At 34.1% G+C, this 13144-nt stretch overlaps 1 protein-coding gene across 1 annotated transcript in view; it reads right to left on the bottom strand.

Annotated features, from left to right (window-relative positions):
- The window catches only part of LOC135841541 (alpha-tocopherol transfer protein-like), a 20910-nt gene extending 7766 nt beyond the window's left edge, over positions 1-13144 (bottom strand). The window contains exons 1-4 of the mRNA XM_065358551.1: positions 12734-13144; positions 9397-9582; positions 1849-2014; positions 550-802 (exon numbers count right to left, since the gene is read on the bottom strand). Of these exons, the coding sequence (XP_065214623.1) occupies positions 550-802; positions 1849-2014; positions 9397-9559 (582 nt within the window). The 5' untranslated portion in view covers positions 9560-9582; positions 12734-13144. The remainder of the gene's footprint in view (positions 1-549; positions 803-1848; positions 2015-9396; positions 9583-12733) is intronic.

The following is a 13144-nucleotide window of genomic DNA, read 5'->3' as shown; positions in this document are numbered from 1 at the left end:
CTTAGAGGTACTCGATATTTCTGGGCACCCTGTATATTAAAGTCTCTGTCCCTTTGCCCTTTACCTATTTACTTCTTTGAGAGATCTTAGGAAAATCAGATAATTTTTCAAAGATTATCATACAAACGATTTCCGACAAAATTAATTGCAAACTCTGTAGAATAATTTGACTTTTATTGCTCATCTTTCTCAATTACGGGATTCCACCTATAGATAACGAAATAAAAAGCTCCCAAATTATAAAAAGGATTCCTATTCCATAGTTCCCTAAAAATATAGTATGCCTCACATTTAAGATAGGTACTCATACCCCTATCTCCTACGTTAGTTATTCGTTAGTTTAACCATACCTAATTATTGATGCGTCAGACACAGAAAGTTTAAATTCTTTGAAATTAAGTACTTAACAAGTTTTCAAAGTTTTACTTTTCTCGTGAAGAAACTTTGACCTTCGAGATACCCACACAAATAAATAAATAAATAAAATAATTCTAATGAGAAATATGAAAAAGTTCAACGAATGATGAACTTTTTACCATGTTCACTTACTTTGGCTAATTTGAAAACTTTTTTTAACATGGTGAGATCAAATTGAGCCAAATGTCCCAAGGTTCCATAACGAGCGTAAATGACCACGTGAATTCCAGTAAAATCTATTCCAGCTTTTTGCTGGATATCTAGAACCATGCCCATTCTTCTAAAGAAGTCCATCGGCTGGAATAGTGCTGCGTTTTCACTTCTGACGCCGTAGAGCAAAATACGTAATCCATCGGGAGTTAATTTGGGTAGTAACATCATGAACCTGTTGATAATTGTTCAAAATTAATATTATCGAATACGTAGGTATTTCGATAGGTAGGTCTAGGTATCTACTGGGGCAATAATAACAAAAATTTGCAATGTGCATGAAAAAAATTCTCAAGTCAAGAATGAAAAATGACCATTACGAGTTGAAGTTGGAGAGATCAATTGCACAAATAAAATGGTAGGTAAATAGGCATTTTTCAAAATTGGGTGGTTTCACTGGTTTCTGGAAAAAATCATAGAACCATAATTCTAATAAAATGTGGAGGAAATTTCAGTTTTTCAAGTTCATATTTCACATTCCAAAAAAAGGTTCAAAGCACAAAAATTGCATTTTTTTCAAGTTTTTGAAAACAGCATTGCAGCATTAGAATTTTTATTTTAAGAATAAGTTTTATAAAAACAAAGTAAATTTTTTTGATTTCGAAGTGTGTTTAAGGAGGAGGGAGTGGAAAAAAATCCTCCATCCTCAGTATCCATCTACAATATTTATTTTAATAGTCATAAAGACAATTTTTCAGTCGAGTTTTTTCATTTAGTTTGAATAACATTAAGTAAGTAAGTACCTACTTACTGCAAAAAGAGAGAGAAAATACGAAAGTAAAAAATATACTTTTAGAGTAGATTCTTAATAAAATAAATAAGCAAATAATAATTTTGTCAATTTTATAATTTTCTCCTTCCTACCTAATTGAAAAAATGAAATAAAAATAAAAATGTGAAAAATTCAGTCTATAAATTTCTCGCTAACGTTTAGCTAGTTTCCCACAAAAAATTCTACCAGTAAGTTTTTTTCATAGTTGTTTGCAAATTTTGAAAAAAAATCTGCACAGAAGAATGCAAAAAATCTACGGATTTTTTTACACATACCTAATATATGTCATTGTAGGTTCATGGTTTAGTAACCTTTCTCCGTCTCTATACACATACGCCCTCTCCTCTCGGGAAATTCCCAATCAACCCAAAACTTCACCACAGCCATTTGTGATTACCTACATATTTACAGCCTAATAATACCTATCATTATACTTTGTAAATACTTACAAGTTGTCAAATACATTTGAATACAAATAAGCCTGGAAATCTTTAATTGAGAAAATTTCACCAAATATATGTTTTCCTTTAAAATAGCAGTCAACTGCGGTTTTGGTTTTCTCAATATTGTTCTTTGTTAGTCGTAGAAACCCTTCGATCCAAAAATTGATTTCCTCTGCAAACAAAAATTTAAAAAAAAATAAATAATAAAACCACAAATACCTACATATAGGTCTGTACATTATAATAAACCGTTATTTTATAGGTGCTTATAAATCGTACATCTGTATAATTATGTAGGTATTATGAACACATAATAAACGTTTTTTTTATCCTTGACATCGACATCTAACGTGATATGGAATTTACCTGTATTACTGCTTAAATTTTACTTTACTTATGGTGTTTAGCTGTTTGACGAATCATCAGTTGTGACGTAAAACATTACCTATGTTGGATTAAAAACGGTATCTATCTATTGGTTGAAGTCTATTGCATATGAAATAAGCTATGAAACTATATTAATTTAGAAGGAATACATGTTTTGACAATATCTCCATAGTTGGGTTTTCCTCTAAGGTACATCTATCTAACTAAGTATGTGTTATTTAAAATTTGCTGCTGCCTACCTACGTTTTTTTATTTTTTGAAGAGTACCTTGCCTCCACCTAATAGTTCCTACGTTGTTTCTATCGGAAATATATTGTTTTTCTTCAAATACATCTGTGACCTGTTCTGACAAAAGGGACCACTAGTCGGAAAACGTTTCTTTACAGTAGAGGCAAAAATGTAAAAATAAGTCAACATTTTGAAAAAATGTTTTTTCGCGGATTTTGGTTGTTTGACATGTGAACTGTCATGTGACACAGCCACAACACGCAATTTGACTGAAAAATGTGTTGAAAGCGCATTTTGAAGTTAGTGTCAGTCAAAAATTTGAGCGCTCGAAACTTTCAAAGCTCACTGGAGGCGGAACAAAGCATTCCACAGAAAAATTATGTGAGGAAAATTGTAGAGAATTAAATTTCCAATTGACATAATTAATGTCATTAGTTTTTTTCTAGGAGGCTTAGTTTTTGATATATTTGCAAAAGAAAGTAAAAATTGGAAAAAAAATGTTCTCATTTTATCTTATTTTTTTACGTTTTTATAATGTAAACGAGTTCTTATCGAAAATTTAACTTATTCCATGTTATTCTACGCACTTTCAAGTACCAGAATCCATTTTTTGAAACATTATGTACCTTTTCTCAGAAAACATCACATTATCAGTTTTCATCAATTTTCTTCTTTAAATGCTTTTTTCTGAAAATCTTGTTTTTCAATCCTTCAACTAAACTTCAAGAAATGAAAAAAGGTGGGAAAAAATGAGCTAGGAGGCAGAGATTGGTCTCATTCGACTCAGTATGATGTCTAGTTTTCAAAATGGCCAAAAAATTGAAAATGAAAAATCAGACTTGTGGTCCATTTTGTCAGAACAGGTCACATTCTACTTCATCATGTCGCAAAAAATAGCTTTGAAGTACTCATGACATGATTGTACCTGAGTGTAGCTTATTACGGTTTTTAAAATTGTTTCAACTTTGGACTCTCGATACATTTTTTGATAATTTACAAGCAGCCCATACGCGTTTCACCTTTCGGCATCACCACACCTTAACAGAAATATGGTTAGAAATTATCCAATTAAATATGAGATGTGTGCACAATTATCCAATACGATTAATGTCGCACTTAAAATTTATGGTATTCAAAAATGTGCCGAAAGTCGAAAGTTGTAACAATTTTTAAATAAATATTAAATATTATAGTGACACGAAAGTTTTATTCATAAGAAGTTTCATAATTGTTATCGTAATTCGTATTGAGTACCTATTGCAAAAAATGAAAAGACATTCAAATATGTATTTCTGAAAATTATTCCTGAAACAACAATCGCGAAAAGGAACTTTCTGTGCATACTTACAAAATTAATCGCATAAAATTCTCTTATATTGAGGTATAGTTGGTCCGAAAAAAAATGTGTGTTCTATAATAAGAGAAATAGGTAGGCTTTTGAAGCCAACCGAAATTTAAATCAGAAAAAAGAAAATAATTTTTTAATTGATCAATGATGACATTTTTTCAATCCTTTTGAAGAAAATTTGACATTGTATTCTTCGTAAGAAAAAAATTACCTACTTAAAATGTTCATTCCACAAAATTGGAGATGTGCCGTTACAGTGCGGTATGAGCACATTTTTTGACCCTAAATATAGCATGATAAGAATAACATTACAGGTACATACATAGGTAGATATTTAAAATTGAAGTACTTTTACGAAAAAAATAAAATAAAATAATGGTAATAAAGACCACAATTGAAAATATGCCATTAGTTATATAAAATGTATTTAGGTGTAGGTAGGTACGCACAATCATGCGTGTTTTTTTTAATGAGTGAGAAATTTGTAAGACTGATTATTATACATTTACATAACAGGTAAATAATTGAACTTGAACTTGTTTTGTAATTGTTATTTGAGAATTTAAATTATTTTAACGATTCAAGAATTACTTGGATGCTAAGAACTTAATGTTATAATGCATTTTGTGTACCTACTAAATACATAATTTAAAAATACTGCGAATAGTACCATACGAATTATGAATGACTATATTTATATAGCTCGTTCAACCGGCGTAATGATAACTGTGGTATTGCGTATTGTTACGATTTGCGTTCCGATAAATAGATTATCAATTATTATCATTCCTAGCGCGAACTCGTAATTCTAGCGCTATCTGTACTTTTGTATATAATTATCGATGTGAATATTGTGTGTAATATATGTTGAATAAAATATGGAAAAATGTAATGAATTATTTCGAATTAATAACGAATAATATATCAGTGGCGACGAGGATTATGGAAATTAAAAGTATCCAACGTTTATTTTTAGCGTTACATTGTATTCGAGAAATGACTTTTTAGTGCAATTGTGCATTCGTGCAGTGTATATTCGTTTTCCTGTTATCGTAATTTTTTATAAGTGCAAATGGCGACTAATTCAGCAAGTGTTTTTGAAAATTTTGATTCGAAAGCTGAAGATTTTGAGTCGTATGCCGAACGAATTACGTCGTACATGGACTTCTGTGGTATAACCGGTAATAATAAAGTGAAATTTTTCATCGCTAGTATTGGATCCGAAACATTTGCGATTTTGAGGCGGCTTGCTTGTCCAAAGCGCCCAAAAGAATTAACTTTCGACGAGTGTATAAAATTATTGGAAGAGTATTTCGATCCTAAACCGTTGCAAGACGTATGTCGTTATAAATTCAGAAAACGAAAGCAGTTAGAAAACGAAAAATTCGCTACATTTCATGCTGCTTTGAACGAATTATCAGTGAATTGCAATTTCGGTGATCGAATGGAAGAAGAAATTCGAAGTCAAATTATATTCGGTGTATACGATGGTCGAGTTCAGAAGCAGTTATTTAATACTCCAAATCTCACGTTCAAAAAAGCTGTCGAAATAATTACCAATTTCGAATTGGCTAATAAAAGTTACAATGAGGTTCATGTTGGCGAAAATTCAAGTTCAAGTTATACAGCTGCGCCTAATGTTAAAACTGAACCGAATGTAAATAAAGTAAACGAACGAGTAAAGAAAAATTATTTTCCTGCTTCGAAAAAGAGAAGACCTCCATCAAAAGTTCCTGTTGCACCGTCAGCTAAACCAGATCAAAATTCAGTTGATGTTTGCTATCGTTGTGCAAGAAAAAATCACCGTGCACCTGAATGTCGTTTTATAAATAGTACCTGTAATTCCTGTAAGGAGGTTGGTCATTTAGCCACAGTTTGCGGAAAAAATCACGATGAAATTCGAGCAGTGGCTTTCCGTAAAAAGAATTCATCGGTCAAAGTTGTAAATACAAAGCATTCGTTAGAATCGGTTGTTGATATCGGAAAAGTGTCCGCAGTTTCGGTTTCGAGTGCGAAAAATAATGATTCAGAATTACCACCTGATAAAATTTTTATTGTGCTCGCCGTGAATGATAAATCTGTCAAATTTGAAGCGGATTGTGGTTCCGATTTTACGTTTATGTCGCTTGCCGAATGTACGAAATTAGGTTTGAAAAATAAAATTCAACGTGCGCATCGTGTATTCGAATCATACGATCATAGTTCTATCGAGCTTTTTGGAATTGTACCTGTTAAAGTGCGTTATAAAAGTCGTGTATTGAATCTTCGACTTCGTATTGTGGATGGCGATTATTCTACGCTTCTTGGTCGTGATTGGTTACTGCCGTTCAATATCGATGTTCGTGAACACGTTAATTCAACTGCAAAAATTTATCAAACCAAATTGAACGACCAAAACGAATTGTTGCGGAAAATCGAAGCGTTACATGAACGGTTTGCAGATTTGTTCGTTGAAGAAATCGGTTGTATTCCAAATTCAGAAGTGGATATACATTTGCAACCAGACGCTGTTCCTGTTTTTTGTCGAGCTCGTCAAGTGCCCTTTGCGTTACAGAAAGCGGTTAACGATGAAATTGATCGACTAGTGGCCAATGGAATTTATACCCCCACCACTTCATCAAAATGGGCCACACCAATTGTTCCGGTAAAGAAAAGTAACGGTGCGATTCGTTTAGTCGGTGACTACAGTATTACAGTCAACCGTCACATTGTGCCAAAAAATTACCCAATACCGAATATTGAAGAAGTGTTGGTTGGTTTCAGTGGTTGTTGTTATTTCACGAAATACGATATTCGTGATGCGTACATGCACAAAAAGTTTTCGAAAAGTGCATCAGAAATTGCAACTGTCAACACACCGAAGGGTCTTTTCCATGTAAACCGAATGGCTCAAGGTTTGCAAATGTCTGCGACGGAGTGGCAATCGTTTATCGATGATATGACAAAATTGATCCAGGGATGCGCTGCGTTTTACGATGACGTGAAAATTTCTTCATCTTCACCAGAAGAACATTTGCGAAGAATTGAAGAATTCCTTATCGCATGCCGAAAGAACAATCTCCGTTTACACAAAGATAAATGTGTACTTTTGACTGACAAATTGGATTACCTCGGTTACAGTGTTGATAAAAACGGTTTGCACAAAACTACTGAAAAGGTTGATGCGATAATTAAAGCCAAGAGACCTGAAAATGCGGACCAATTGAAAGCTTTTACTGGCTTATGCGGTTATTATGCCAGGTTCGTGCCAAATTTGAGTGATATCATGCATCCTCTCAACTTACTTCAACGTAAAAATGCTCGTTTCGTGTGGTCTGATGAATGCGAAAATTCCTTTCGTAAAATTAAAGAAGAAATTGCTTCGGAACGAGTACTTCATCATTTTGACCCAAATAAGAAGCTGATTTTGGCTACCGATGCATCGCCTTACGCCTTGGGAGCTGTACTTAGCCATATCGATGGAAATGGCAACGAACGTCCAATTGCGTTTGCTTCGCGTTCGTTAACCCCTACCGAGTGTCGTTACAGTCAAATCGACAAAGAAAGTCTTGGAATTTATTGGGGCGTTAAGAAGTTTTTTAACTACGTTTATGGTAGAAAGTTCGAATTACAAACGGATTGTCAGCCATTGCAGTCAATTTTTGCGTCAACAGCAAGCAAACCTTCGCTAAGTGCAACACGTCTTCTGCATTATGCGTTATTTTTACAAGGATTCGATTATGAAATTAAATACCGTAATTCGAAGTATCATGCGAATGCAGATTTTGCATCAAGGTTTCCAGTAACGAAGGGCAATCCTAATCAAATCGATATGCCAACGCAAATTCACCGCGTTCAACTTCAAACCTTACCTGTGACTGCGAAGGAAATTGCAGACGAAATTTTAAACGATGATTCGGTTTTGTCGTTATATCGCCAACTTCAAGGTATCGATCCGATTAGAAGAAAATCGCAAGAGTTGCAGGAGTATTCGTTACAGGATGGTTGTATTTTCAGAGGAGAACGTGTCTATATTCCTCCCTCCCTCCGTTCTCGAATTCTCAAAGAACTGCACGTTGGCCATTTGGGCATTGTCAAATGTAGACAATTAGCTCGATGTTTTGTATATTGGCCTGGAATCGATAGTGATATTCAGAAGGAAATTTCTGCCTGTACTGAATGTGCTGTAAATGCCAAAGATCCGGATCGAGTCAAGCCACATCCATGGTTACCTACCGAAGAACCGTGGCAAAGAGTTCATTTTGACTGTGCTCAATTCGAGAGCAAGCAAATGCTCATTATCGTGGATTCATTTTCGAAATGGGTTGAAGTTTACCAGTTAAATTCGATGTCTGCCTCAAAGCTGTTAGAGTGCTTAGACGAATGTTTTTCTCGTCTTGGTTTTCCTTTGGTTTGCGTCTCAGATAACGCTCCGCAATTTGTGTCGGATGAATTTTCTTCATTTTTCAAGACCAACGGAATAGAGCATCGAACATCAGCTCCGTATTGTCCGATAAGCAACGGCCAAGCCGAACGATTTGTGCAGATTATCAAATCTGGTTTGAAAACAGATAAAATCGGTTCGTTTCAGGAACGCCTAAATCGTGTATTGTTATCTTATCGGCGTGCTCCTAATGTAGTGACAGGGAAGTCACCTGCCGAATTATTATTTGGGCGAAAAATACGTTCAAGAATTTCTTTAGTGTTGCCTGTCAAAAAGAGCGATACCAAGTTACCTTCGAATGTGAAACGAAAATTCGATATTGGCGATTTAGTGCATTTCCGTTTGTACTCCGGTTCTCAAAAATGGTCTACTGGTAAAATTCAAAAGAAAGCTGGAGATGTAATTTATTATATTCGATTTAACAATCAAGTCCACAAAAGGCATGTGAACCAGATCAGAAAAGCGAGTTCTTCGATTCCGAATTGTCGAGACGAAACGAATTTCGAGTTTCAAGTATTGAACGAAAATGAAGATCAGCCCGTGGTTCGGGATTTTCAAACCGAAGAAAATGTGGGGCATGGTTCGCCTAGCGTTTCACCAAATGCGAGGCATGTTTCGCCTAATGTTTCGCTTAATGATTCTCCTAAAATTTCACCGAATTTAGGACCTCGTAGGTCAAAACGTGAAAAAAGAAAACCAATTCGATTTTCTCCATAGGGAGGAGGATTGTGGTATTGCGTATTGTTACGATTTGCGTTCCGATAAATAGATTATCAATTATTATCATTCCTAGCGCGAACTCGTAATTCTAGCGCTATCTGTACTTTTGTATATAATTATCGATGTGAATATTGTGTGTAATATATGTTGAATAAAATATGGAAAAATGTAATGAATTATTTCGAATTAATAACGAATAATATATCAATAACATTAACAAGAATGAAACATTGAAACTTGGATAAATGTATTCTTGGGTACCTACCTATATGGTACCTATATGAAGTGAAAATAGGTAGTTTTAATGCAAATAATTGAGTACCTATATCTCCGTCACTCTGTCTAAGCATATAAGTATACGTAAATGATGTGCATATTTGTTCTATAAGATAATAGGTACCTTTATTTATAAAAAATGACACTATAAATTTAAAATTTTAATACAAACCTTCTTTTGATGCTGGTATACGGGGGAAATGAGGCTGCTTGACCATCCATTGTCTAATATGAGCGACATCGCGTCGAACTATCTCCGGCGTCATATTATATTCTTTGAATAAATTTTTCACTCCTTCCGGATCAGGGTCCGGTCCAGAAGACCGTACCACCATGTTTTATTTGGACTATTACTTTCCTAAATAGAATAATCCCATTAGTAGGTACACGTACGATACTTTATGCACACGAATCATAAACAAAAAGCAGGCTATTATATAAGTTATTAGGTAAAACGTATTCAACTTTTTTCAATCGACAATCCAGGAAAATTTTCGAGTTCAGTCACATAAATTGAGGAGTTGAGGTTCATCATTCATGGTTCATTTACAATTAAGTTCATAAGTACGTAAAACTGATCATGAGTATTCTGAAGGCGTTTTTCTGTTCTCATGCAGATTTGGAATATTTCCTCAAATCATTAAGTTTAGTATACCTAATATTTTTACCTTTTAATAAAATGATAGCGAAGTTTTTTCATTGCAGTCGATCTATCCCCACAAGTCGTATGCATAAATTTTCCTGAATTTTTCATCTCAATAGTGAGAAGAGCATGTGGTCTACGTCTAATAAAGGTGGTATCCTAACTGGCACAGCAATTTTAGAACGGCGGACAAAACTAGATCAAAAGATCCTTTATGGAAATATGTCACCAGCCAAAATTTCAGGTGCTAAATTGCACTTTTTCATTTTTGATGTGTTTTTAAAAATTAAAATTGAACCATAAATGAAAAAAACCCACCAAATTCACCTTTGTTTCATGCCTTATTATGTCTCTGTGAAGATCAAAAACTGAACAGCAGAATAAAACTGATCTTGAGATCAAATATTTTGAATAACCTGCACTTAGGTATTCGATCTTTCTGAAAAATGTCCACTAAAGAAATTTGAGAGAACAAACTTTTTAACTCTTGAAAATTGACAAAAAAGAATTTTTTAAAAAGTCGTTTCTAGCACCTAACAAGGGAAGCCCCCTGCATGACAATCTCCGCTTTGAATGAAACTTGGACTGTTGGAAAGAGGATCTCAAAAAACACCCATCCCCCAATTTTTAGCTGCTCAAGTTGATTTTTCAATTTTTGGCGAATTTTTGAAATTTTGTGTACACAGGTAAAGCTGTTCAACTCAGAAACTGGAAAAAACTACAAATATCCATCTCTCCCGCGTATGAACTTCCGGAGCTCAAATTTGGGCCAAAGGTAGTCTTCTACATACCTGATCGACTCATACCACCATTGGCCGGATCCGGCCTTCCGGTCAGAAAACAGAATTTTTTACTTTATTTCTCTTATTTTCGGTGAATTCAAAAAAATGGCCGTTTCTCCCCACCACATGAACTTGAGCAGCTAAAATTTTGGCCGAAGGGTTTATGCTTGATACCTAATCGATTAATACTACCGTCGGCCGGATCTGGAATCTACATCAGAAATCATATGGGTCGATTTGGTATCTAGCACAGATCGTATGACCAAAATTTGAGCACTGCAAGTGCATTTGATGATCTGCTTTAACAGGGGTTTCAATTTTTTCAATGACAGGCATAAAAAACCAGATGGACAAAAAATATGATTTCTGATGTAAATTCCAGATCCGGCCGACGGTAGTATTAATCGATTAGGTATCAAGCATAAACCCTTCGGCCAACATTTTAGCTGCTCAAGTTCATGTGGTGGGGAGAAACGGCCATTTTTTTGAATTCACCGAAAATAAGAGAAATAAAGTAAAAAATTCTGTTTTCTGACCGGAAGGCCGGATCCGGCCAATGGTGGTATGAGTTGATCAGGTATCTAGAAGACTACCTTTGGCCCAAATTTGAGCTCCGGAAGTTCATACGCGGGAGAGATGGATATTTGTAGTTTTTTCCAGTTTCTGAGTTGAACAGCTTTACCTGTGTACACAAAACTTCAAAAATTCACTAAAAATCGAAAAATCAACTTGAGCAGCTGAAAATTGAGGGATGAGTGTTTTTTGAGGTCCTCTTTCCAACAGTCCAAGTTTCATTCAAATCGGAGATTATCATGTGGGGGGCTTCCCTTGTAAGTATAATTTTTTGAAACGAACAAAAATAATCAGTATCATTACCATATCTATTCAAAACTGAAGAAAAAAAGTTGACAAAAATTTCAACATTATTGTATCAAACGCCACTTCTATTTTATCAGTGTTTCTGATTTCTTCTACTTCAATTTCAACGGTCGATAATTTTGCGAAAAAACGTTTTAAAACATTTTATGTTAGTTTCAAGAAATCAGAACTACAACAGGGGACTTGAACTTTACAAAATTCGCGATAAATTTCAATTTCAAATACCTATTTTGAAAAACTTTGAATTTATTTTACTTTTTCCCCCTGGAATTGCAGTCGTTTACAGTTCATCTAATTGTGTCTACAGATAGAGGCCATCATTTAAGATAACCTTTTTGTTTGATTCAATAAGTTACACCAACAGCACGCAAAAATTTCACATTCCGCACATTTTAATCATTATTAAGTATCTCTTAAGTTTTCACAGTAGGTAAATTTTTATTTTAAAAAACTGATACGGAGTGCAGGTAGATGTTATTTTTTCGAATTTGTTATGCAGAAAAAGTGTTCTACTTCCTCATTTCGTGTAGATGGCGAAAAAAAACCATAGGTAATAGGTAAGTGTACCTACAATACCTACATATACCTATATTGATAACAGAAACAATGAAGGAAAACCCATAGTAAACAAACTGAATATCATGAAAAAGAAAAGATTAAGTAGGAAGGTGTGTTGGCAGTGTGCATCAATTAATTATTGATCTCATAAAAATCAATTTTATTTTTGACGAGATCTGTGGGTTTTTTCAACAATGAAAATGAGGTAGATTGGAGTTTCGAATGTGTTTATTCATTTATCTGTCCATACATTACATAAAATTGGTTAATTCGCTGATACCAATTTTTCAAATAGTTTAGATGAGTAGGTATCATTTTGAAGAGTGAACTCATCAAGGCTATAATGATTTATGGTTGATCAAGTTTAAATTCCGTTCTGCATATAATTACAACGGTGAAAAACGCATGTGTTTTAAAAATAGGTAATAATTTTATACGCCGACGCAAATCGTAACAAGAATTTAATTACGACGCGACGTAGGTAATTTATGTTTTTTAAAATCAAAACGCGGAATCCATCCATACCTATGAGAATATGTATTACCTTTGAATAGAAAAACTCGCAATATTCCTGAACTGTCGTAATAGGTACCTAGCTACCTACTTATAATCCATCACCAACAATAGCAAAATGATTAGGTACTCACTATTTGACACAAAACTAGTCGAATTCCTCGTGATTAACTAATAAGAGAATTATTTTCGAAAATAAAAATTTAATAAGCTATTTAGAAAAATGCACTAAAAGTAATCAATTATACGAAAACGTAGAAAATTCTTCAGCGTCGATGCCGGATTTGCGATAGCACTCGAGTCTCAGCTGGTTAAAATTTTCACTTTTTTTCTCAAATTATAAAAATGTCGAAAAAACTAGATCCATCGAACTAATCACGCGACTTTAACGCGAATAACCATTGTAATACGCGTACTAGTACATTGGCATCGCAATTAAAATTGTCAAATCATCGTAACAATCCGTAAATTCGTAGTGATCAATTTTCTCGTCGAGATTTTTAAGTATCACTATCCGCGAAACACGCGCTAATAAAAATCTGCCA

This window comes from Planococcus citri, chromosome 3 (genome assembly GCF_950023065.1).
Source record: "Planococcus citri chromosome 3, ihPlaCitr1.1, whole genome shotgun sequence".
Classification (NCBI taxonomy): Eukaryota; Metazoa; Arthropoda; class Insecta; order Hemiptera; family Pseudococcidae; genus Planococcus; species Planococcus citri.
Note: the sequence above shows the minus strand (reverse complement) of the source record. Positions and strands in the feature narration are given on the sequence as shown.